Source organism: Pipra filicauda, unplaced genomic scaffold (genome assembly GCF_003945595.2).
Source record: "Pipra filicauda isolate LSUMZ 115617 unplaced genomic scaffold, ASM394559v2 scaffold102_size2360937_pilon, whole genome shotgun sequence".
Classification (NCBI taxonomy): domain Eukaryota; kingdom Metazoa; phylum Chordata; class Aves; order Passeriformes; family Pipridae; genus Pipra; species Pipra filicauda.
Genome location: NW_024103463.1, coordinates 599,416 through 618,590, shown reverse-complemented (window position 1 = coordinate 618,590; position 19,175 = coordinate 599,416). Strand labels below are relative to the sequence as shown.

At 58.7% G+C, this 19,175-nt stretch overlaps 2 protein-coding genes across 7 annotated transcripts in view; one reads left to right on the top strand and one right to left on the bottom strand.

The window, feature by feature from the left end:
• The first annotated feature begins 931 nt into the window (after nucleotides 1–931).
• Nucleotides 932–12,278, top strand: LOC113991453 (semaphorin-3D-like). The gene is made up of 17 exons (XM_027727854.2): nucleotides 932–1,081; nucleotides 5,855–6,015; nucleotides 6,708–6,770; nucleotides 6,999–7,118; nucleotides 7,432–7,534; nucleotides 7,636–7,764; nucleotides 8,083–8,228; nucleotides 8,458–8,572; nucleotides 8,729–8,798; nucleotides 9,196–9,340; nucleotides 9,417–9,639; nucleotides 9,756–9,844; nucleotides 10,056–10,097; nucleotides 10,377–10,534; nucleotides 10,760–10,824; nucleotides 11,035–11,165; nucleotides 11,250–12,278. Exons 1-17 carry the CDS (start codon nucleotides 958–960, stop codon nucleotides 11,658–11,660), a joined length of 2,295 nt encoding a protein of 764 aa, XP_027583655.2. The 5' UTR covers nucleotides 932–957; the 3' UTR covers nucleotides 11,661–12,278.
• The window catches only part of RAD54L2 (RAD54 like 2), a 68,896-nt gene continuing 61,989 nt past the window's right edge, over nucleotides 12,269–19,175 (bottom strand). For 5 of the 6 annotated variants that reach the window (XM_027731656.2, XM_027731569.2, XM_027731395.2 and 2 more), the window contains 3 exons: nucleotides 18,952–19,041; nucleotides 18,328–18,420; nucleotides 17,096–18,132 (listed from right to left, as the gene is read on the bottom strand). In XM_027731656.2, the coding sequence (XP_027587457.1) occupies nucleotides 17,147–18,132; nucleotides 18,328–18,420; nucleotides 18,952–19,041 (1,169 nt within the window). In that variant the 3' untranslated portion in view covers nucleotides 17,096–17,146. Of the gene's footprint in view, nucleotides 15,035–17,095; nucleotides 18,133–18,327; nucleotides 18,421–18,951; nucleotides 19,042–19,175 lie in introns of those variants that run through there. The other variant, XM_039378184.1, reaches the window with a different exon arrangement.

Genomic DNA, 19,175 nt, shown 5'->3' with positions numbered 1-19,175 from the left:
GCCAAGAGCCTCTGGTCAGGAATGAGCTAAAAAGCTCATTTTAAATCTTTCAGCCGTGGGACTGGACAAACTTAATATGCAGCAAGAGGGGGAGTTAGTCAGAGCTGCCATGTAGGGACCAGGACATTTATGAAGTGGAGAAAAAGTATCTAAATAGCCTGGATTAATTGGTGAGGGCCAGCAGGCCAGCCCCATTCCCAGCAGGAGCTGTGGGAGCTGCTGGACAAGGCAGTGAACCCCTGTGTGCCTCAGAAGGGATGTATGTGTCAGAGAGCCCTTCCAGCCTGCAGTATCCCACAGCCAGCAGATGCTGGTGGCCTCACAGAGCTCTGTGGTGACCAGGCAATTTGCAGAGCTACTGGCCAGGGATATGTCATGTACATGCACAGCCACAGATGACGTGGATGGGATCAGAGAAGTGGCATTTATGGACAGTGCTCCAAAACATGGATTCCCCTTTAAGTGAGAGGGATGATATTTAACCCCAAGCTGAGATGAGTATTAGGGATCTTTCACCAGGCTCTGCCAAGCACTGGGATCTGAGCAGATATTGAGCAGAGGATGCCCAAGCTCTGAGAGCCTGTTGAAGGATATACTACTGCCCAAGAGCTCCTCACCTCTTCCCTCATGTCAGGCACCTCCAAGATACTCAAATCCCAGTGCTTCAAAGTACCACATGCTGTGGGCATGCTGGCATCACACTGTATGTACACTTCTCCTAAGCAGGCGGGAATAGCTGGTCTTTTGTGGACATGGAAGGCACTGGAGTTCCGGGGGGGGCAGCTGATGAATGTCTATCCCAGCCACAGCTGCCTTCCCAGTGCCCAGACTGGCCCGCTGAGCACCAGCTGCAGCCTTCCCCTTTCTCTCCTTGCAGTTGGCTGCTGAGGTGGCATCTCGGCGCTGGACCATGGTGCTGTGAGGGCGAGTGGTCCCTGCCCACATCCCCGTGCCAGCATGTGGGCTGCCCCCAGCCACGGGCTGCCCCTCGCCACACTCCTCCTCTGCATCCTCCTGCAGCAGCCAGGCAGCAGCAAGGCGTGGAAGCAGCACGCCCCGCGCCTCCGCCTCACCTACAAAGGTAGGGGCTCCTTGGGGTCTGCACCTTGCCTGGGAGGGCTGGGAGAGAGTCCTGCAAGGAGGGAGTGAAGGGGTGGCCAGGGCCTGGGGACACAGGCAGCAGCTTCATGGTTGTGGCTATAACATCTCCACACATTGGGCCCTTGGGATGTTTCAGGGGTGCAACTCCAAGCAGTCCCTGAGGATGTTGTACCAGTGCCACTGGCATTGGAGAAGAGGGCCGAGTAGGGAAAACTCTGCCTTGGTCCAGTGCAACACCAGGACCAGAGAGGAAGCCTCCTTCTGCTCAGACTCACTCTGTGTGTCTCACAGTGTGTCCTGGGCTGGGGCTGAACTGCACATCCCCGGGGAATGTCCCCTGCCTTCAGCTCACCATGCAGTGGGGACACTGAGCCCCAGGACAGTGCCACCAGCTCCTTCTCCTGCCTCCCACCAGCACAGTCCTGCCTGTACCTCTCCTCTCCTGCCAGGAGAGACTGATTCCCCATGCAGATCATCTTCCTACTGCACTTTTCCCTTTCCCCCTACATCCATCTGGTCTGTTCTTCAGGGGAGACACCGTTTTCTCAAGCCTGATGCAGAGAGGGGACTGCTTTGGTGACCTGAAGATGCAGCAATGGCAGACTGACAGGTAGCACAGCACACAGCCCAGCAGAGAAGTGTGGGAAGGGAGTCCCTAGGGAAAGAGTCTCTACAGAGGAATGACCTGAGCAGCTAGAGGAGAGCTCTGCTAACCTGGCAGCTCCTCACCCTGCCATGAACCTGGAGCATGGACGTGGCCAATTGACCTGCTTTCAGGTTCTCCCATGTGAAAACCAGCAAGCTGCTTTTGAGGATGGCAGCTCAGCACGTCCTCAGAGTGGCCTTGGACATGGCAGTCAGCAGGGCTGGACCAGCCCTCTCCACACTCGAGAGGGGACAGAGCAGCTTTCTCATGGGCATGGCATTCCAGGTTCTGGGGCCATCCTTTTGGCCTGCTCCATCACCCTGAGGAGCTGCTCTCCAGGCAGGGACAGCCAGCATGATGGAAGATGCTCTCTGTTTGTGGCTGCAGAGGACTGGACCTCCCAGGGATGCAGGATATCTGTGTGAGGAGAAGGCTTTGCTGATAGCCCAGCTCAGAAACACAGTGCAGGGTCTGCCTTTCCTTGGAGCCAGAGGAGGCAGAGCAGGGCTGCTGGGGCAGAGAGACTGCTGACTTCAAAGCCCCACAGTGTCCCGGGGCCAGACATGCCAAAAACCCTTTTGGGCAGAGGCAGAAGAGGAAGCTCCCAGCATCGGGAGGGCTCAAGGACGAGGTGAACAATGGCGAGGGGATGTGACTCATTGACAGCACAGGGCAGGTTCAAGGACACAATGCCTTGAGAAGTTTAGGTTTAAAAACCCCTAGGAGAAAAAAAAATAAATAAAAGGAGGCCTTTGAGGGTCCATCCGCGGGGTCAGCCTTGCCCTCAGATCCCAGCATGGGATGGCAGGCGGAGCCCTCGGCGGGGCGGGGGGACAAGACGCAAGCAGGGTCGAGAGAAGGAAATGACAGCAGCGACGGCCCGGGAGCACAGGAAGGATGGGGCACAGGGCACGGGGCCAGGAACAACAGCAGCGGCTCCCACCCCGCCGAGGAGGCGAGGAGGAGGTTTATAATAGCACACCGGCCACCCCGGCCGGGCAGGGGCAGCCTGGGGTGAGCTGGGTCAGGCTGGGTCAGCCCCAGCGCTGCCCGAGCTGAGCCTCTCTCTTTTCCAAGGCTGTGCAGCAGTGTGGGTGTTCAGTGAAACCACAGCGCGCCTGCCAGCTCCTCCTGCGGGAATATCCCAGGAACTGGCAAGTGGGTCCTTTGCCAGCCTTTGATCTGCAGCCAGCCCAGCCGGGCAGCACCACGCAGCAAGTGCTCCAGAGGGCAGGGTGGTCATGGGGCTCTGGATATCGGCACCAAGAGCTGCCCTTATCAGCCAGCAGCAGTGAGGGGCCAGAGCCCGATTTAGCACCAAGCTTCCCCCGGGCTTCGGGGATCTCCTCCGTGGGCTGCTGCGCCTGGTGGCGGGGGAAGGGGCCAGGAGAGCCCTCCAGCACAGCCGGGAGGTGACCCCAGGAAGCCCAGGTCACCCTGCATGGAACATAGTGTAGCTGAGGGGCAGGCAGAGATGATGGATGGGACAAGGCAGTTACAGTGGTCCCGGCAATAGAGACAAACACCGTGGCCTTGGGAGGTAGTGAACACAAAGGAGAGGATGTTTCTCGGGGCTCATCCATCGGTTTGACCATGGCACAGCTGCTGCAGAGATGCCCTGGTTCCCTGCCTCCAGGGCTGGGTTTGGATCAAATGCCCTGGGAGTGAGAAGTGACTGGTTTGTGTGGGGCAGCTTCCTGGGTCTGGATCACAGCACTCAATGTCCTCTTGGTGAGGGAGCAGAGCCGTGCAATGGGGTTAGGCTGAGACCCTCATGGTCATTAACCTGCCAGAGGAAGCAAGTGCAGGGCAGTGAGTCCTTCCAGGGTTCTCCCATGTATTAACCATGGCAGCAGGGAAGGCTCCTCCATCACCCTGCCTGACCTTGTCCTCAGCACGTCAGAGGGTGACCAGCAAGTGACACTCTCTAGGATCACTTGTCCTCTGCCCTTCCCTCCCACCCCAACCTGCCTCCCTAGAGTCCTGCCTAGCATTTCCCTCCTCCCTGAATCAGGCAGGTCCTGGTGTTGACAGACATAAGAGAGTGAGTGATGCACTGCACTCCACTGGGGACCCAGCAGGGACAATGACTCAGAGGCAGGGACAGGAATTCAGCTGTTAATCCCATTCAGCTAGAGGAAAATTGCTTGGAAATCTTCCCCCCTGTACCCCTGGTATCCAGAGGAGGCACCCAAGGAAAGGTGGGGAGTGCAATGGGGCTGTGCACAGTTTTTGTGGGAGCAGGAGGAGAGCCAGGAGCTCCCTGATGTAGCTGGAAGTGGCTCCTGGCAGAGGAGGATTTGTGGCCCCCCCTTACAGGAGCTCCGATCCTGGAGGAAGGGGAGACGGAAGCGCTAGCTGGGAGCCAGCCTGGCTGCTGGATCCGGGCAGGGACCCACGTGCTGCTGGGCCCAGCAGGGACCACCGGACGTCAGTGGCGTCTCCAGCCTTCAGGCACTGGCCCTGCTTCCCCTCTGCCCTGGAAAGGGGGTGGAAGGAAGTGAGACAACCTCCCGGGTCAGCCGGTTCCCTTCGGATGGAGCTGTGCCCGTGCCCACGTACACCCCACCTGCACCTGGGGCCGCACGTCCACCCACGTTCCCATCCACACTCCACCCACCAAGCCAGCACCGGCTCCTCTCCGCAGCCTCCCTCCCTCTGCTCCTGACACACTGATTCAATCCATGTGATTTGGGGCAGATTTTCAGTCTGGGACTTACAGATCTCTCAGGGTTTCCAGCCACACTCCACCTCTACTCAGTTCCCATCCAGTGCAGCCCATTTCCATCTCCTCTTCCCACGGCCCCACTTTTGCCCATTTCCCTGCGCAACACGAAAGCCAGGAGCAGCCTTCCCAGCGTAGCCAGCCCCCTATCCCCAGCCACATCCCGGCACTTTTGGAGATGAAAGCTGTATGTTATGATTTCTGGAAGCCCCAAGGCCTGCCCCAGTGCAGGTTTCTCCTGCCCCGATCCCTGGGAGCAGGCGCTCAGGGGCGGCAGCTGCTGCAGTCCCGTGTCCGGTGCAGCCGCCACTCTGGCGGCACTGGGGGGTGATTGCCCCGGCAACCAGCCACCAAACCTGGTGCTGCACATCACAGGCTGATGCGAGCCCAGGGGATGTTGTTTCAGGAGTTTTAACCAAAAGAAAAGAGCTTATTGTCTCCCTCACACACCCCCATGGCTGCAACTGTGCCAGAAGGGCCATGTGAGCCACTCCGGCTGCTGCACAGGAGGAGCTGCAGCCTGAACAGCAGAGCCTTTCCTGCTGTCCTGTCTTCACTCTCCATGAAGTGTGCTGGGTCCATGGCACACTTTCCCCTCAGCAAGGTGGTTCTTCCCTCCAGCAGTGCCAAAGGGGTGCCACGAAAAGCACTTTTCCCTAGCTAGTCTAATGCCCAGGACACAAAATGGGAAATGTGGGGTGCTTGGTGCAGGGTTGGAGTGGCATCCAGGACACAGCTGAGAACTTCCTTTACAAGGGTCTGTCCCGATGCTCCCATCCTCCTGCCTGTCCCTGTGCCTGGAGTGAAGTCCAGCAGCCACTTCACAGACTCAAAGGGTGGGCAAAGAGGGTGTCCAGACTGGGCTGTGGTGACATTTCCTTGAGGGCTGCATTTGCCTCAGCAAACAGCCAAAAACCTTTTTTATGTAAACTCTCTTGATCTGAAACACATGGAAAACATGCCAGGAGGCACAGCAAGCAAGTCTCCTCTGCTCCATCCTCTCCCCACAGTTTCAGGGTGCAGAGGCTCTGCAGTTCCAGGAGTTCTGCAATCCAGGCTGGAAGCTGAGCACTCTGGGCTCCTGGGCTGGATCCCTGTCCTGCTCTGTGCCCTGCAAACCAGCTCAGCCAGGGCAAGGTCAGCACAGTTCTCCTCTCTGTAGGAGTGACTCCTTCTCCCAGGAAGGAACATGGAGGAAACTCCATGATGAGCTCAGGGGCACCAAGGACAGTGGGTTTCACTGGGGCAGAGGCAGGAATTGTGATTCCTTGGAGTAAGGGTAGGTAACCAGGGCTGTCCCAGCCAGGGAGGCACAGGGCCTCTGGCTGCTGGTTGTGTTGCTCATGGATGGGTTTCTCTTTCTCCCGCACTGTGCTCCTCAGACCTGCTGAAATCCAACAGCTCTCGCCTGCTGCTGGCCTCAGGGGATGGGATGGATTTCCAAGCTCTCTTGGTGGATGAAGACAGAGCCTGGCTGATGGTGGGAGCAAAAAACCACATTTTCCTGCTCCACCTGGACCACCCCAGCAGAGAGCCTGAGAAGGTCAGTGCTGGGAGGGGGGTGGCCCTGGCCAAGCTGGCCTCTTCCTCCCTGGGAGCAACTCCTTGTCCCAGCACCAGGGCGTGGAGGTGGATGTGCTCTGAACTGGGCTGTTCTAACCTCACTGGGGACACATTTACACCAGGATGTCTCAATCACTGGGGTCAACCCATCCCTGGCAGTGCTGGGCCCTGCTGGGACGGGCTGACGCCAGGGAGGGACAGGGTGGCTTGGCCAGGAGAGGTGACCTGGGTGGACTGAGGGCACTGCCCGGAGCCCTGCAGTCACATCTAGTCCCTGCTGCTGCAGCAACAGCTCCAGCAGTGAGTCCACTAATGTCATCCCAAGACATCCTGCTGGCAGGGTGCACAGCTCAAGCCCAACAAAAGAAAAGCCCATTAAGGCACCGCAGCCTGGCGTTCCCACGGGCCGGGATCCAGGAGAGCCTGCCCACTGCCTGGGCGTGCCGTGGCCCACCCAGGCTCTGTCCCCATGCTGGGTTCACTCTGAGTTGATTTGGCAGGATACCCACTGGGCCCTAGGGACCCAGGGGGGTGTCAGACCTGTGGCAGAGCAGCCCTGTGTCCTTGTCGTGCACCTGAGCCTGGCAGCGCCTTTTGACTGAGCCTGTTCCCACCGGTGCCGTGGGAGCCAAGGGAAACAGGGGCTTCATCTGAGGGGTTGTTGTGTTTCAGATTTTCTGGCCAGCCCCCAGGGAACAAGTCGAGCACTGCCAGCTGGCAGGGAAGAACGTGGAGGTAAGCAGGGCTGGCAGCCCCGGCTCATCGCCTTTGGCAGTTTACCACGGAGGTTAAACATCCCTGTCACCCCGAAAGCGAGCCTGGGGGTCTGCCTGGAATGGGGTTGTGGAGCCAGCCAGAGCCAAGCCCAGCTGGCCAGGTGCCATGGCAGGGTCTGGCCAGGCTCCTCATCCCCAGCAGACACACCAGGACTCAGCCCAGTGACAAACATCTCCCTCTGTGCAGACAGAGTGTGCCAACTTCATCCGCCTCCTCCAGCCCTTCAACCGGAGCCACGTGTTCGCCTGTGGCACCGGCTCCTACCAGCCCGTCTGTGCCTTCATCCAGCTGGGAGCCAGGGGGAAGGTGAGGAGCACCCTGGACAGACAAGTCCCCATGGCAGAAGGTGCCAAGAGATCCCCATTCCCAGGGAGCAAAGGGAGAGGGAGCCCCAGAGCGTGGGGAGGGTGGACAGCCTGGTGCAGTTCCTGACATTCACATGGCAAGAGCAACTCCAGCTTGGCAGTGCCAGGGTGTCTCATGGAGATGGGACCAGGTCCTGGCATCCTCCTCGAGGACTCCACTCATCACAGACCTGAGCACTCCAGCCTCCTTTCCACTCTTTCCCACAATCCCAGCTTGTTCCCCTGGGCTGACATCTCCCCCTTGGCTCTGACAGGGTCCCGGGGCTCCCCCCATGCGGTTGGTGACCCACTCCTTGGAATCGGGGCGAGGACGGTGCCCGTACAGCCCCCGTGAGCCCTTCACGGGACTCCTCGTCGGTAAGCGCGAGAGGGAGCAGAGGCGATGCTGGGAGGGGAGTGCTGGGCATGGTCTGTACTGGGAGGTGCTGGTTCCCACCCACACCCCCCTGACCCCACAGATGGGGAGCTGTATTCAGGCACCTCCAGTGACTTCATGGGCAGCAGTGCTGCCTTCTTCCGGACCTGGGTCCACGGGGCAGAGCAGAGCTACATCCGCACGGAGCAGAACCAGGACCACTGGCTACACGGTAGGAACAGGGGGACCCATGGGGCACAGGGGGGGTTCTCCTGACTGCTGGGGAGAGGCTGAGGCCAGCACTGGGGCCAGAGCTCTCTGGTCTCACCCAGTTCTCCTCTTTGGGGGAAGCACTAATGAGGCCACTGGTGGGATCCAGGCTCCAGCATGCACTCCACAGCCTGAGCACTGGGAATGGGGCTCTGCCTCCCAGGTAGCCAGGTCTACACAGGCCCTGTGTACCCTCAGCACCTTCCAGGGGCTTTCAGGGTAGTACCACAGGGTGGGATGAGGACACAGGGCCACGTTGTGCTGCTCTTTCCCCCCGCAGAGCCAGCGTTCATTGGTGCCTACGACATCCCCGACACCTACAACCCTCACGATGACAAGGTCTACATCTTCTTCCGCGAGACAGCCATGGAAGCTGGGCAGTGGGAGCGGCGGCACATCCATGCCAGGGTGGCCAGGGTCTGCAAGGTCAGTTGCCAAAGGCCAGTGTTCTGTGAATGGGCGTCCCACCGGGTGGGCTTTTACCTCCTCTGGACCAAGAGGCATCCCAAACAGTGAGACGTGAGGGTGCCACTGCACACTGATCACAAGGCAGAAGGCTCAGGGCTGGGGGTGTCCTGATGTGGGAACAGGGAGGGCACAGTGGTGGGGGAGGCTCAGAGAGGCTGGACCGACCCCAGCTCTTGGTGCCTGGCAGAATGACGTTGGAGGGAAGCGCAGCCTCATCAACCGCTGGAGCACGTTCCTGAAGGCCCGCCTGGTGTGCTCCATCCCTGGGCCCCAGGGCACCGAGACCCACTTTGACCAGCTCGGTGAGTGCACAGCCCTGGCTGCAGCCAGGAGCAACACTGCTCTGCCACAGCTGCTCCCTCCCAGGGAGGAGGGCACAGCATCAAGGATGCCTACCTGCATCCTCTGGACTGGTACTCCAGCTCTGGGGTGCCTCACCTCAATCCCTCTCTTTGCAGAGGATGTTTTTCTCTTGCGCACCCGGGACCCCCAGAACCCCCTTGTCTTCGGCCTCTTCACGGTCTCCAGGTGAGCAGGACCCTCATTAGCCCCTGCGTGGGGCAGTCCAGCCCCCCAGCCCCTCATCAGCCCCTGCTCCACAGGGAGCCCTGAGTGGAGAAAGGCAGGACCAGCACCCAGATGGCTGAGGAAGGGCCACCAGCCTTTCCCTGCTTTCCCTGCTGCTGGTTCACCAGCCCAATGCCAAACCACAGGTTTGGCATCAGCACAGCCAGCAGTCCCACAGGCTGGACTGGCTATTCCGAAGGGATTCCTCCCACCCCCGGGGTGCTGTGCACGACTCCAGGGTTGACGGGGGACAGCGTGGGCTCAGGACTGTGGGCATGCCTGGTCCCCGTAGAGCAGCTGGGTCACTGACAGCCCTGTGGAGCAGCCGGGACAGTGACAGCCCTGTGCTTCCCCACAGCGGCGTGTTCAGCGGCTCTGCCGTCTGCGTTTACTCCATGGCTGCCGTGAGAGCTGCCTTCAGCGGCCCCTTTGCACACAAGGAGGGATTCGACTACCGCTGGGTAGAATACAAGGGCCGCGTCCCCTATCCCCGCCCTGGCACGGTAAGGGGTTGGGGAGCACCTGCGGGGGGGAGCGGGACAGACTGGCCTGGCCCTGATGCAGCCCCGTATCACACAGTGCCCCAGCGAGACGTACGACCCCCTCCTGCAGTCCACCAAGGACTTCCCCGACGAGGTGATCAGCTTCATGCGCAGCCACCAGCTGATGTGGGAGCCCGTGTACCCGCAGGGCCGCCAGCCCGTGCTGGTGAGGGTCAATGTGCCGTACCGGCTGCGGCGGCTGCTGGTGCACCGGCTGGAGATGGAGAGCCGGCACTACGACGTGCTCTTCCTCGGCACAGGTGGGAGCTCACACCGGCTCTGGGGACGCTGTCACCGCGGGGCAGCTTGCGTGGCACATGGGTCCCGCTGTCCCAGGGGCTCCCAGCCCTGACAGCTCCTTCTGCTGCCTTCGCAGATGAAGGCAAAGTGCTGAAGGTGGGGCTGGCCGGCGGGGTGAGCCGTGGCACCGAGGTGATCAGTCTGGAGGAGATCAGTGTCACTAAGGTACAGGAGTCCATGGTGGCACCACGGGGGCTGGACCATGATGGCTGGACAGGGGCTGACCAGGCTGCTTGCAGGGAGCAGGAGGAGCTGGGACTAGGGATCTGGGCCAGGGTCCTGGCATCCTGCCACCATTGGGGACACAACCCCACTGACAGGTTGGGACACACAGGAGGGACTGACATGGCTTCAGCACCTTCTCCTTCCCTTCCAGGTGCCTTCTCCCATCCTGGACATGAAGTTATCACCGAAACGGGTGAGTCCTCCCTCCTACTTCTCCCTAAAGCAGCCCAGGGACAGGGACAGAGGGCAACTGGTCCCAGCCCCTCTACCTGAGTCCCTTGGCCCCAGGGCTTGCACATTTAGGGAATGGGATCCTGCCAAGGCACTAGGGAGGTGGCAGGCTCTGTCTCATGCTCCTGGTGTCCCCCGGTGTGTCCCCCCCCCCCCCAGCACGGGGCAGGAGCTCTGTTCCCTGCCAGCCCTGGTCTCCAGCCATGGGCTCTGACTGCTGCTGTTCCTCTTGTCCAAGCAGCAGGAGCTGTTTGTGAGCAGCACCCATGGGCTGGTCCAGCTCTCCCTGTACCGCTGTGAGCTCTATGGCAAAACCTGCACCGACTGCTGCCTGGCCAGGGATCCCTACTGCACCTGGGATGGCAAGACCTGTGCCCCACACCTGCTCACTGAGAAGAGGTGAGTGTCTACCCGGGCCAGCCCTGTTGTACTCCTGCAAAGGGATGCTGTCAGAAGCAGGAATGGGCAAGTGCCAGCCTTGGAGCTCTATCCACCAGGCCAGACCCCTACTGCTACTCTGCCTGCCTTAGCCCTCTCTGGTCCTTCTCCCTGGCTGCTGTGCCATGGAGGGGTCCCACAGCCCAGGGTGGGTGCCACCCCAAAGCCCTGTCTGTTCTCCCACAGGCGTGCCCGCTGCCAGGACATGCTGAAGTCTGACCCCCTCAGCCAGTGCCAGGGCACAGCAGAGGGTGAGCACCAGCCCCAGCCCCTCTAAGAAGCCCCATTGTGGGCAGCCAGCTCTGTCAGGGAGCAGCCACGCCCAGGAGGGCGGGCGGGATGGAGCTGGGAAACCAGTGTCCTCACCTCACGTTGAGTGCTCCGTGCTGCCCTCCCTCCCGCCCGTCACGCAGATCCCACGCAGGGGACTCACCCCTTCCCCTGTCCCGTCCCCTGCACAGGGACTGCTGCTGTGGAGAAGCTGGTTTTCGGGGTGGAGAAGAACTCAACCTTCCTCGAGTGCCTGGCGCGCTCCCCGCAGACGACGCTCCGGTGGCTGGTGCGGCACGGCGAGGAGACGGCCCCGAGCGAGGTGCGGGGCACGGGGCAGTGGGGACGGGCAGCAGGGGGGGCTCGGTCGCCAGGGACCGACCCGGGTTCTCTGCCTTTGCCCCAGGTCAGGAACAATGGACATTTCTTGGTGCTGGAGCAAGGGCTGCTGATCCGCCAGCTGGCGAGGGAGGACGTGGGCACCTACGAGTGCCAGGCGGTGGAGCGCTCCTTCTCGCGGCCCCTCAGCCGATACAGCCTCCGCGTCATCGGACACGAGGCCATGGAGCTGCCGCCCTACAAACGGAGCAAGGGGGCTGAGCTCGGAGGGACCCACCAGAGCCCCCGGCCCCGCACTGACCTGCAGCCGGGCTACAAGGGCTTCCCGCGGGCCCTGGGCGCCCCGGGCACCAGCCTGGACGCCTATTGCAATGCCCTGCGGCACCAGGAGAGGCAGCGGCAGAGAGCCTGGCACCAGAAGTACCCATCCCCGGACAGCAAGAACGGCCGGGTGCGGAGGCACCCCCAGCGCCTGTGAGGGAGCCAGGGCTGCCCACAGCTCCCTTCCCGATCTCTCCAGGGCCTTCTCATTGGCATCAGCTCTGAGAGACCTCTCGCCTTCCCGTGCAGAAATGCCTTGCTCTTACTACCTCAATCCCTGCCAGTCCCAGCTGCTTCTCCACGTGCCCCAGGAGCACCAGGGCCAGGGCACACAGCCTGCGCCTGCTCTCCGAGACTCTATTTACCTGCAGAATATTTATTCTCCTTGTTTTCTCCTGGCCCTTGATGACAATCATTATCAGCAGCAATAATAAGCACAGAGAAAGGCAAGAACCAGCCCTCCCAATGGTTTGCTGACTCCAGGCAGCACCCAGCCAGGCCATGGACACTGGTGCATCCAGCCTCCCTCCCCTCTGGAGGTGCCAGGGGGCTCACCTGGGCAGCTGCCGAGGTGCCAGTGGAGCCCAGATGCTGCTGGAGGCAGCGGGACACGGCTGTTGGCTGAGCCTGGGCTCCAGGTGAGCAGAGATACCCATGCCCAGCCCAGCTCCAACCCACTTCAAACCACATCGCCTTCTTTTTTTAATTTTGACATTTATATTACCAGGGGAAAAAAAAAAAAAAAGAGAGAGAAGCAACAGGCAGTTATACCAACTTACAATTTATTATTTTTTTAAAAAATGACATGAAACACAAGTAAAAATAAATACATCATATAAACAACAAATTGTTCAAAGTCTCTGTTCTGGGAGATCAGGTGAGCACATCCCGTTCGACAGAGAGAAGAGGGAAGCACATGATCATGCGTGGGGCCAACCGACCAACCCACCCTGCTAGCAATACTCCTCTTTCCAACCACAACAAGACAGGCCACAAACTAAGGCGGTAGTAAAAAAGAAAAGAAAAAAAAAAAAGAAAAAGAAACTCAAACCAACACAAAACCCCAAATGAGACTCAGTGATGGATTCCTTCAGGCTCCTGTGGATTTGCCAGACTCCAGCTCCAAGCTGGGTACCACGAAGCAGCCGAGGCAGTGGTGGTAGCCTGGGAGGTGGCAGAGGTTGCTCTCCCTCACTTGCCCCGTTGTCCCTTCGCAGGGAGCGCCTGCTCCAAGTTGTGAGGAGCCATCACCTCACTGTAATCTAGCTGGACTACATTGCCCGTTTAACCTCTGCCCCCCACCCCAGCCCTCCCCCCCAGGTCCTTCCAAGACTGGATTAACAAAATTCATCCCAGAGCGGCGAGAAACACCAGCTGTGAAGGTATTTGCTGTACTTGTCCCTGTTGTCCGGGAAGCCGCCCCCAAACCAGCAGCAATTCTCATGCATTCAGCCACTTTCATTTGTTGCCCAGAGAAGCTGTGGATGCCCCATCCCTGGAAGTGTCCAAGGCCAGGCTGGATGGGGCTCGGAGCAACCTGGTATAGTGGGAGGTGTCCCTGCCCATGGCAGGGTGTTGGAACGAGATGATCTTTAAAGTCCCTTCCAACCCAAACCATTCTATGAGTCTATGATTCGCTGACATCACTAAGTCAAAACACATAATTTCTAGTGAAGCCTCCGTGGAAATCTCACCCTTTGCTTGCCAGAATATTTGCTTTCTCCAAGTACCTGCACCCACCCCATCAGCCTCCCAGGTGCTCTGGGAGGATGACGAGCAGCAGATTCTGCCCAACGTGGGCCATGCTGGGTTGTGTTGCCCCCATCCTGCAGTTCCCTATGATATCCCAAGATCTTCATCAGCAGTGAGGGAAACAAGCCCACCAAGACCAGGGCACACAGCAGCCACCTCCATGCCCATGGCACTGTCCCCAGTGGCACCCAGCCTTTACCTGATTGTTCCCAGGAGTGGAAACTTCCCACCTGAGGGAAGGGCCAAGGGCTGGATGCTGACGTGGAGGGCAGTTGGCCATTCCCAATTCCCCACAGCAATGCCCAGGCCTCAAGGCTGTGCTCAGGAATCCTCCTTATTGTACAAACCCTCAGCAGAGTCCTGCACTGCTGTCCTCAGTGTCCCCCACAGCCCCATCGAGAACTGGCAGCTGCTTCCTGTCAGGTCATTTGGAGACAGAAATTCAGCAGCAAAAGAAAAATTTAACCCGTGCAGGGAAAGCCCCTGCTCTGGGCTCAGGAAAACCAAGACAGGACCCTCTGCAGCAGAACCACATGTTGGAGAGGAGAAAACTCTGGGGAGAGATGAGGGGGAGAGTGGGTCCCACAGGAGGGGAGTTTTAGGGCTCAGAGAGTTCCCCCCACTCGGAAAGACTCTGGATAACCCACACTCCCCCCCCACCTTCTGTGGGGTGGAGGAAATCCTTCCCCTGGCACAGTGGGAAAGCAGGTGCCTCCGGTTGCCTTGGAGCAGCCCCAGCCCCAGTCAGCCCCCAGCTGTGGCCAGGGCATCATTGCCATCTCTGCCACCACCTCTCAGCCAAGGCTCTGCCAGGGCCCAGGGGACCTGTCCCCTCACAAAGGGGGTGCCTGGGGCTGGAAGGTGGGGCAGAGGTAGGGCTGGGGCTGTATTTGGGTGCTTGCTGGGCAGGGCCAACATGCTGCAGCTGCCTGGAGCCAGGGATGTTTGCCAGTGGCATGCACACCACAGAAGGGTGGCAAGGGGTCTCCAAGCTGCCATGGCCATGCAGGAGCCAGGAGAGCCCTCACACCTCTCACCCTGGTGCCAGGTTAATGACTAGAACAGGGCACAAAGTGCACACCCCATGGCAGCCGAGTGCCAGCTGCCCCTGGCTCCTGTGGCCACAGGGCTTGGGCTATGCTGGGGAACCCTGGGAGGACATCGAGTGGCAGCATGGAGATGTGCCAGGGCCTGCTCAGGAAGTCCTGGAGAGGCAAGGAGCAGAGAAAATGGTGTGCAGCCACCAGTATCACATCCAGAGTCACGACACTGACTGCCCCCAGCCAAATCTTCACACCTTGTCCCAGCACAGGCCCCATTCAGATGTGGGAGGGTCCCTTGGATGAGCCCCACTACCCTGACCCCCACCAGGAAGGACTGGGGCTGCAGCAGGGCTCTAGTGTGGGTCTGCTTACATTCCAGCCTCCCACACGCGCCCCCAGGGTCTCAATGCTTGCTACTCTCGACAAGGAAAAAGCCCTTGCCTAGGTTCATTCCCCAAATCCACCGGAAAACTGACAGCCTCACAGGGATGCAACGGACATCTGGGCAAGCTTGTCATACAGTCAGTGTCACAGGGTTGTGCATGAGGTGGACACACAGAGCACAGGAGGGCATGACTCACAGATGCAGCACTGTCAAGTCTTTGGAGAAACTTGCATGAACACCATCAGTTAATTTGCTTTGTTACTTTTGTGGGGGGGTTTGATTTTTATTTCCATGGTGCATCCAAAGACAAGTTGTCCAGCAGTTTGCTCAGAACCCCTCGGTTTTCAACTCCTAGGATATGTTAAAGAAGAAAGCACTATTTTAATGTTTGTTTTTTAAAAAAATAATTAAAATAATTTGCATAGCTAAACTGTTGATCTAAGGCTTCTATGAATGGTGTGGTTATGTTTGACAGACAATGTCCATTAAACAGAGAAGACACTAGGAAAGCCCCATAACATTTTTATTATGTTTCCATAACACACGTGCACACCCGCCCCCCTCTCAGGAAGGGGGATCCCATCTTCCCACACCCTTTTAGTGGAGGATGTAAGGACATCCTGTCCTTTCCTATACTTAGTTGGTCCCAGCAAACAGCAGTGACTGAAGCTTCCAGAGGTCCCCTACAAGCTGCCATGGCTCCAGGGACATCCCACACAGGCGAGCACAGCTCATGCCTGGTGACACTCAGATGTGACACGGGGGTTCCTGGATTTCAAGTCTCCATCCTAATGTGTTCACACACAGTCACACCCACCAAGTCCAGCTGCACTGGGGGGTATCCCAGCTCTCCCTAGAAGCCCTGGCCCCGAGGTGAGCAGCCAGAGGGCTCACTGTCAGGGCCAGGACCAGTCTCCTCACATGTGGGGCTGAGCAGGGCTGGGCTGAGTGCTGCTCCCTGCGTGGGGAAAGGTGCTTCCCCAGCTCCACACACCTCACAGCCCTCCTCCTCACTGGGAAGCAGCACAGCAGGCTCCCACATGTGCTCCCGAATGACAAGAGGACTCCATCCTCACTCTGGCTGCTGAGCACCCAGAGCAGCTCCTGATGGGGCACATACAGCCAATGCCACACGGGTCAGCCGTGGGCCACCTCCACAGCTGGCTCTGCTCCTAAGGCTACACTTCAGTCAACCCACTGCTTCTCCCCACACAAACAACCCAACAAGCGACCACTGCGTGATGGAGGCCAGCTTTTTATTTTTTTTTAATATGGAAATTAATTTAAAAGTAGAAAGACAGACTCCCCCAGACAATAAATATTACGCTTTCATGAAATAAATTAATGTAGAGGTTCTGTGCAGGGGGAAGTCCCTCCAGTCACAGGTTCAACAGCAACTGGCACTGGGTCCAGTGTCCCCCTCCCAATCTTCTCCACTGCCTGGTGCTGTTGAGAAGCAGCAGTGAGCCCACATACCCCTGGATCTGGTGGGCCACAGCAGGGTGAGACGTGGCCTTCACATAGCCTGGCAGGGCCGTGGAACTGAGGAGTCACCAGGATTCCCCTCCGACGGCCACCAAGACATTTGGGATTGCTCCACTCATCTGACCTGGCACACAGAGCTGGCATTGGACCCACAGGGCCAACCTACCTTGGATGGGACCCTCCAGAAGGCCCCTGGGGAGGACAGGACCTTCCAGAAGGGCCTGGAGGAGCCCCCCATCAGAGCCCTGCCTGCCTGACTGCAGCAGGAGCCTGCCTGGAGCCCTCACACTAGTCTCATGTGAATTTGAAGAGGGTGACAAACTGTTTGTGGGGTATTTTCTTTTTTTTTTTTTTTAAATCTTTTTTTTCATCTTTCCTTTTTTTTTTTTTTTTTAACATCAATCCCCCCCCTCCCTGCCCCAACATATACGATGTAGAAGCCTCCCCACTCCCTCCCCATTAAAAACACCTTGTCCCCAACCTCTGCTGGAGTCACCCCCCTGGCCCGCCCCTCTCTCAGTGAGAGAAGTTCACAGATAAGGCAGTTCATGTGAGAGGGAGCTCGGCCCTGCCAGCGGTCAAGCCCGCACCTCCAGGCCTGAGCAGGGCAGTGACTCGCAACACCGAGCCGCTGCGGCCAGACAAGACAGAGAACACAGACAGACAGACAGACAGAGCATAGGGGGAGGCACTCCTATGGTTTGCATTGCTGCTTCCCTCCTCCCCTGGCTCTTGCTCCCCTGGCCCTCACAGGTCCATTCTATCCCTCTCCCATCTCCCAGCCCCTAATACAATTCTTATCCTTGACAGCTAAAAAACAACAAAGCAAAACGAAAAGAACAAAACCACCCCCACGCCACACCCTTTGCATCCTTCTCCACCCACTGCCACAGCCCAGAGGGGAAATCCTGACTCCCAAAAAGGTCCTGCAACTTTTGCCTCCTGGCGGAGCTGAGACCGAGCAGGAGCTGGGCCTTTTTATTTCCCTGTGATCTCTATGACATCGTCGTCTTTGTCCTCGTCATTAGAGCTGCATCCCACCTCTGGGACCTCCTGGGGTTCAAACTGAGGCACCTGGGACCGAAGGAGACCCCCAGCTGGGTAGCCCGAGTGAGGGGACATGTAGCCAGGGTAGGCAGATGCCATGCTCCTGGGAAGGCTGCTAGGCAAGACGGGGGCTGGGAAAGGAGCAAACATCCTGGGCTCGGGCAGGAGTGACTGCGTGAAGGGAAGCGAGTAATTGGGCAGCACCCCTGTCAGAGAAGGGTTTAGCATGAATGAGGGGACGCTGGCGGTGGCTGAGGTAGCAGCAGAAGAGCTGGCGGTGCCGGCTGTCAGCAGAGGGTCAGTAGTCACAGGGAACACCAGATGAGGGTCTGGGAGTAAATTGGGCAGCTGGTAATAAGAGGAGCCAGTGCCCATGTACAAGGAGTTTCCTGGTTGGGAGGCAAATGGATGGGTTAGGTTGTGGTTTAAAGAGACAGGAGGCATGGTGAACCCACCAGAGACGGGGTACCCGTGTTCGTAGGGCTGCACGGACGATGGCAACTGGCGCTTCTTCTGCTGCCTGCGGGACTGCTCCTCCGGAGCCGACGGCGAGGTCGACTTGCGCTTGTTGCCCCGTAAGTCCAACACCGAGTGGGCATCGACGTGCTGGCTGGTGGCTGGCAGGGCCGCGGACACGGAGGGGGCCAGGCAGTGAACCCCCACGCGCTGCTCGGCTCCTCGGGCTGCGGCGCCGGGCGCGGTGTCCGTGCGGGCGTGGCCTTGCGCCGCGTTGGTGCTGGGAGAGCTGTGCCGGGACTCGCGCGCGGCCGCCGCCTCCGCGTACTGCTGCAGCTCGCTGATGATCTCGGGGCTGTCGGGGGATATGGGCCGGGTGAGCTCCTCCGTGCTGGGGAGCTGCGGCGATGAGGCACTGTGTCTGCCATTGCTTGTGGACTCCAGGGAGGAGCTCTGGGAGCCTGGAAACAAGGAGATGGAGCAGGTGAGAAAGACGACCTTGGAGAAAAACCTGGGGGCCAAAACGCAACAGTGGAAAGAAAGGTGGGGAGATTGCTCTAAACACAGCCGTGAGGAATATACCAGGGAAAGCCACCCCAGACACTCAAGTAGGAAAGCACATGTGAAAGCCTCATACACCACTCACAAGCCCCTACCTGAGGCAGCTGTCCGACGGTCTTCATTGCCCTTTGGCTTCCCAGTGGTCCGTATAGCAAAAATCCGACCGTCGCTGGTCCGGATATACGTCCCTGGAACAGAGGCAGAACAACGTCATTACAACTCTAATATCACCTCAGGACCCTGGATCTGTGAGCCCACAAGGCTGCTCAGGTAGGAACAGGACAGCAGTGCTACATAAGGCCAGCTCAGATCATGCAGGGAAGCTCAGTGAGGGGCTTCTGTCTCCTCACTTCCACCTTTGCAGCTTTCATGGGTCGGGGATCACCCCCTCCCAATGTGCTGCTGGTGGGAAACGTGAAACTTCATGCTTGAGACAGAGTTTGCTCTGGGAGCACCAGGAAGTGTTTGGTTGCCCCAGTACATGCAGAGGGTGTTGTGAAAAGGAGACACCCAGTCACAAAGTTCAACAGCTCCTCTCAGGGCTACAGGAGCAGCCACAGCTGCAACATCTCTGCAGCATCAACACACCCAGAGCACAGGCTGCAACAGAGCCACTGCAAACTCCAGACCTCCTCCTCTTCTTGTTTCTTTTCCTGTCAAGGCACTGATTCATGCTCTTACATCCTTTTCTTTGCTACTCGGCATTGGCTAGGACTTACCTTTTGTCCCTCGGATGATGTGGATGCTCTCACCAGCACTGATTCTTGCCTGTACATCAGTGGACGTGTTTGTACCCGGAATCACAATATCTGGCAGTGGGAGAAGAAACAGAACAGTGTCCATTAAATTACAAGCCAGCTACAGTCAGGAGAGGGCAGGTGCCCCACCAACCCCTTTGTCTGCAGTGCAGTTGTCTCTCCTATGTGCTACGCTACAAGCAAGC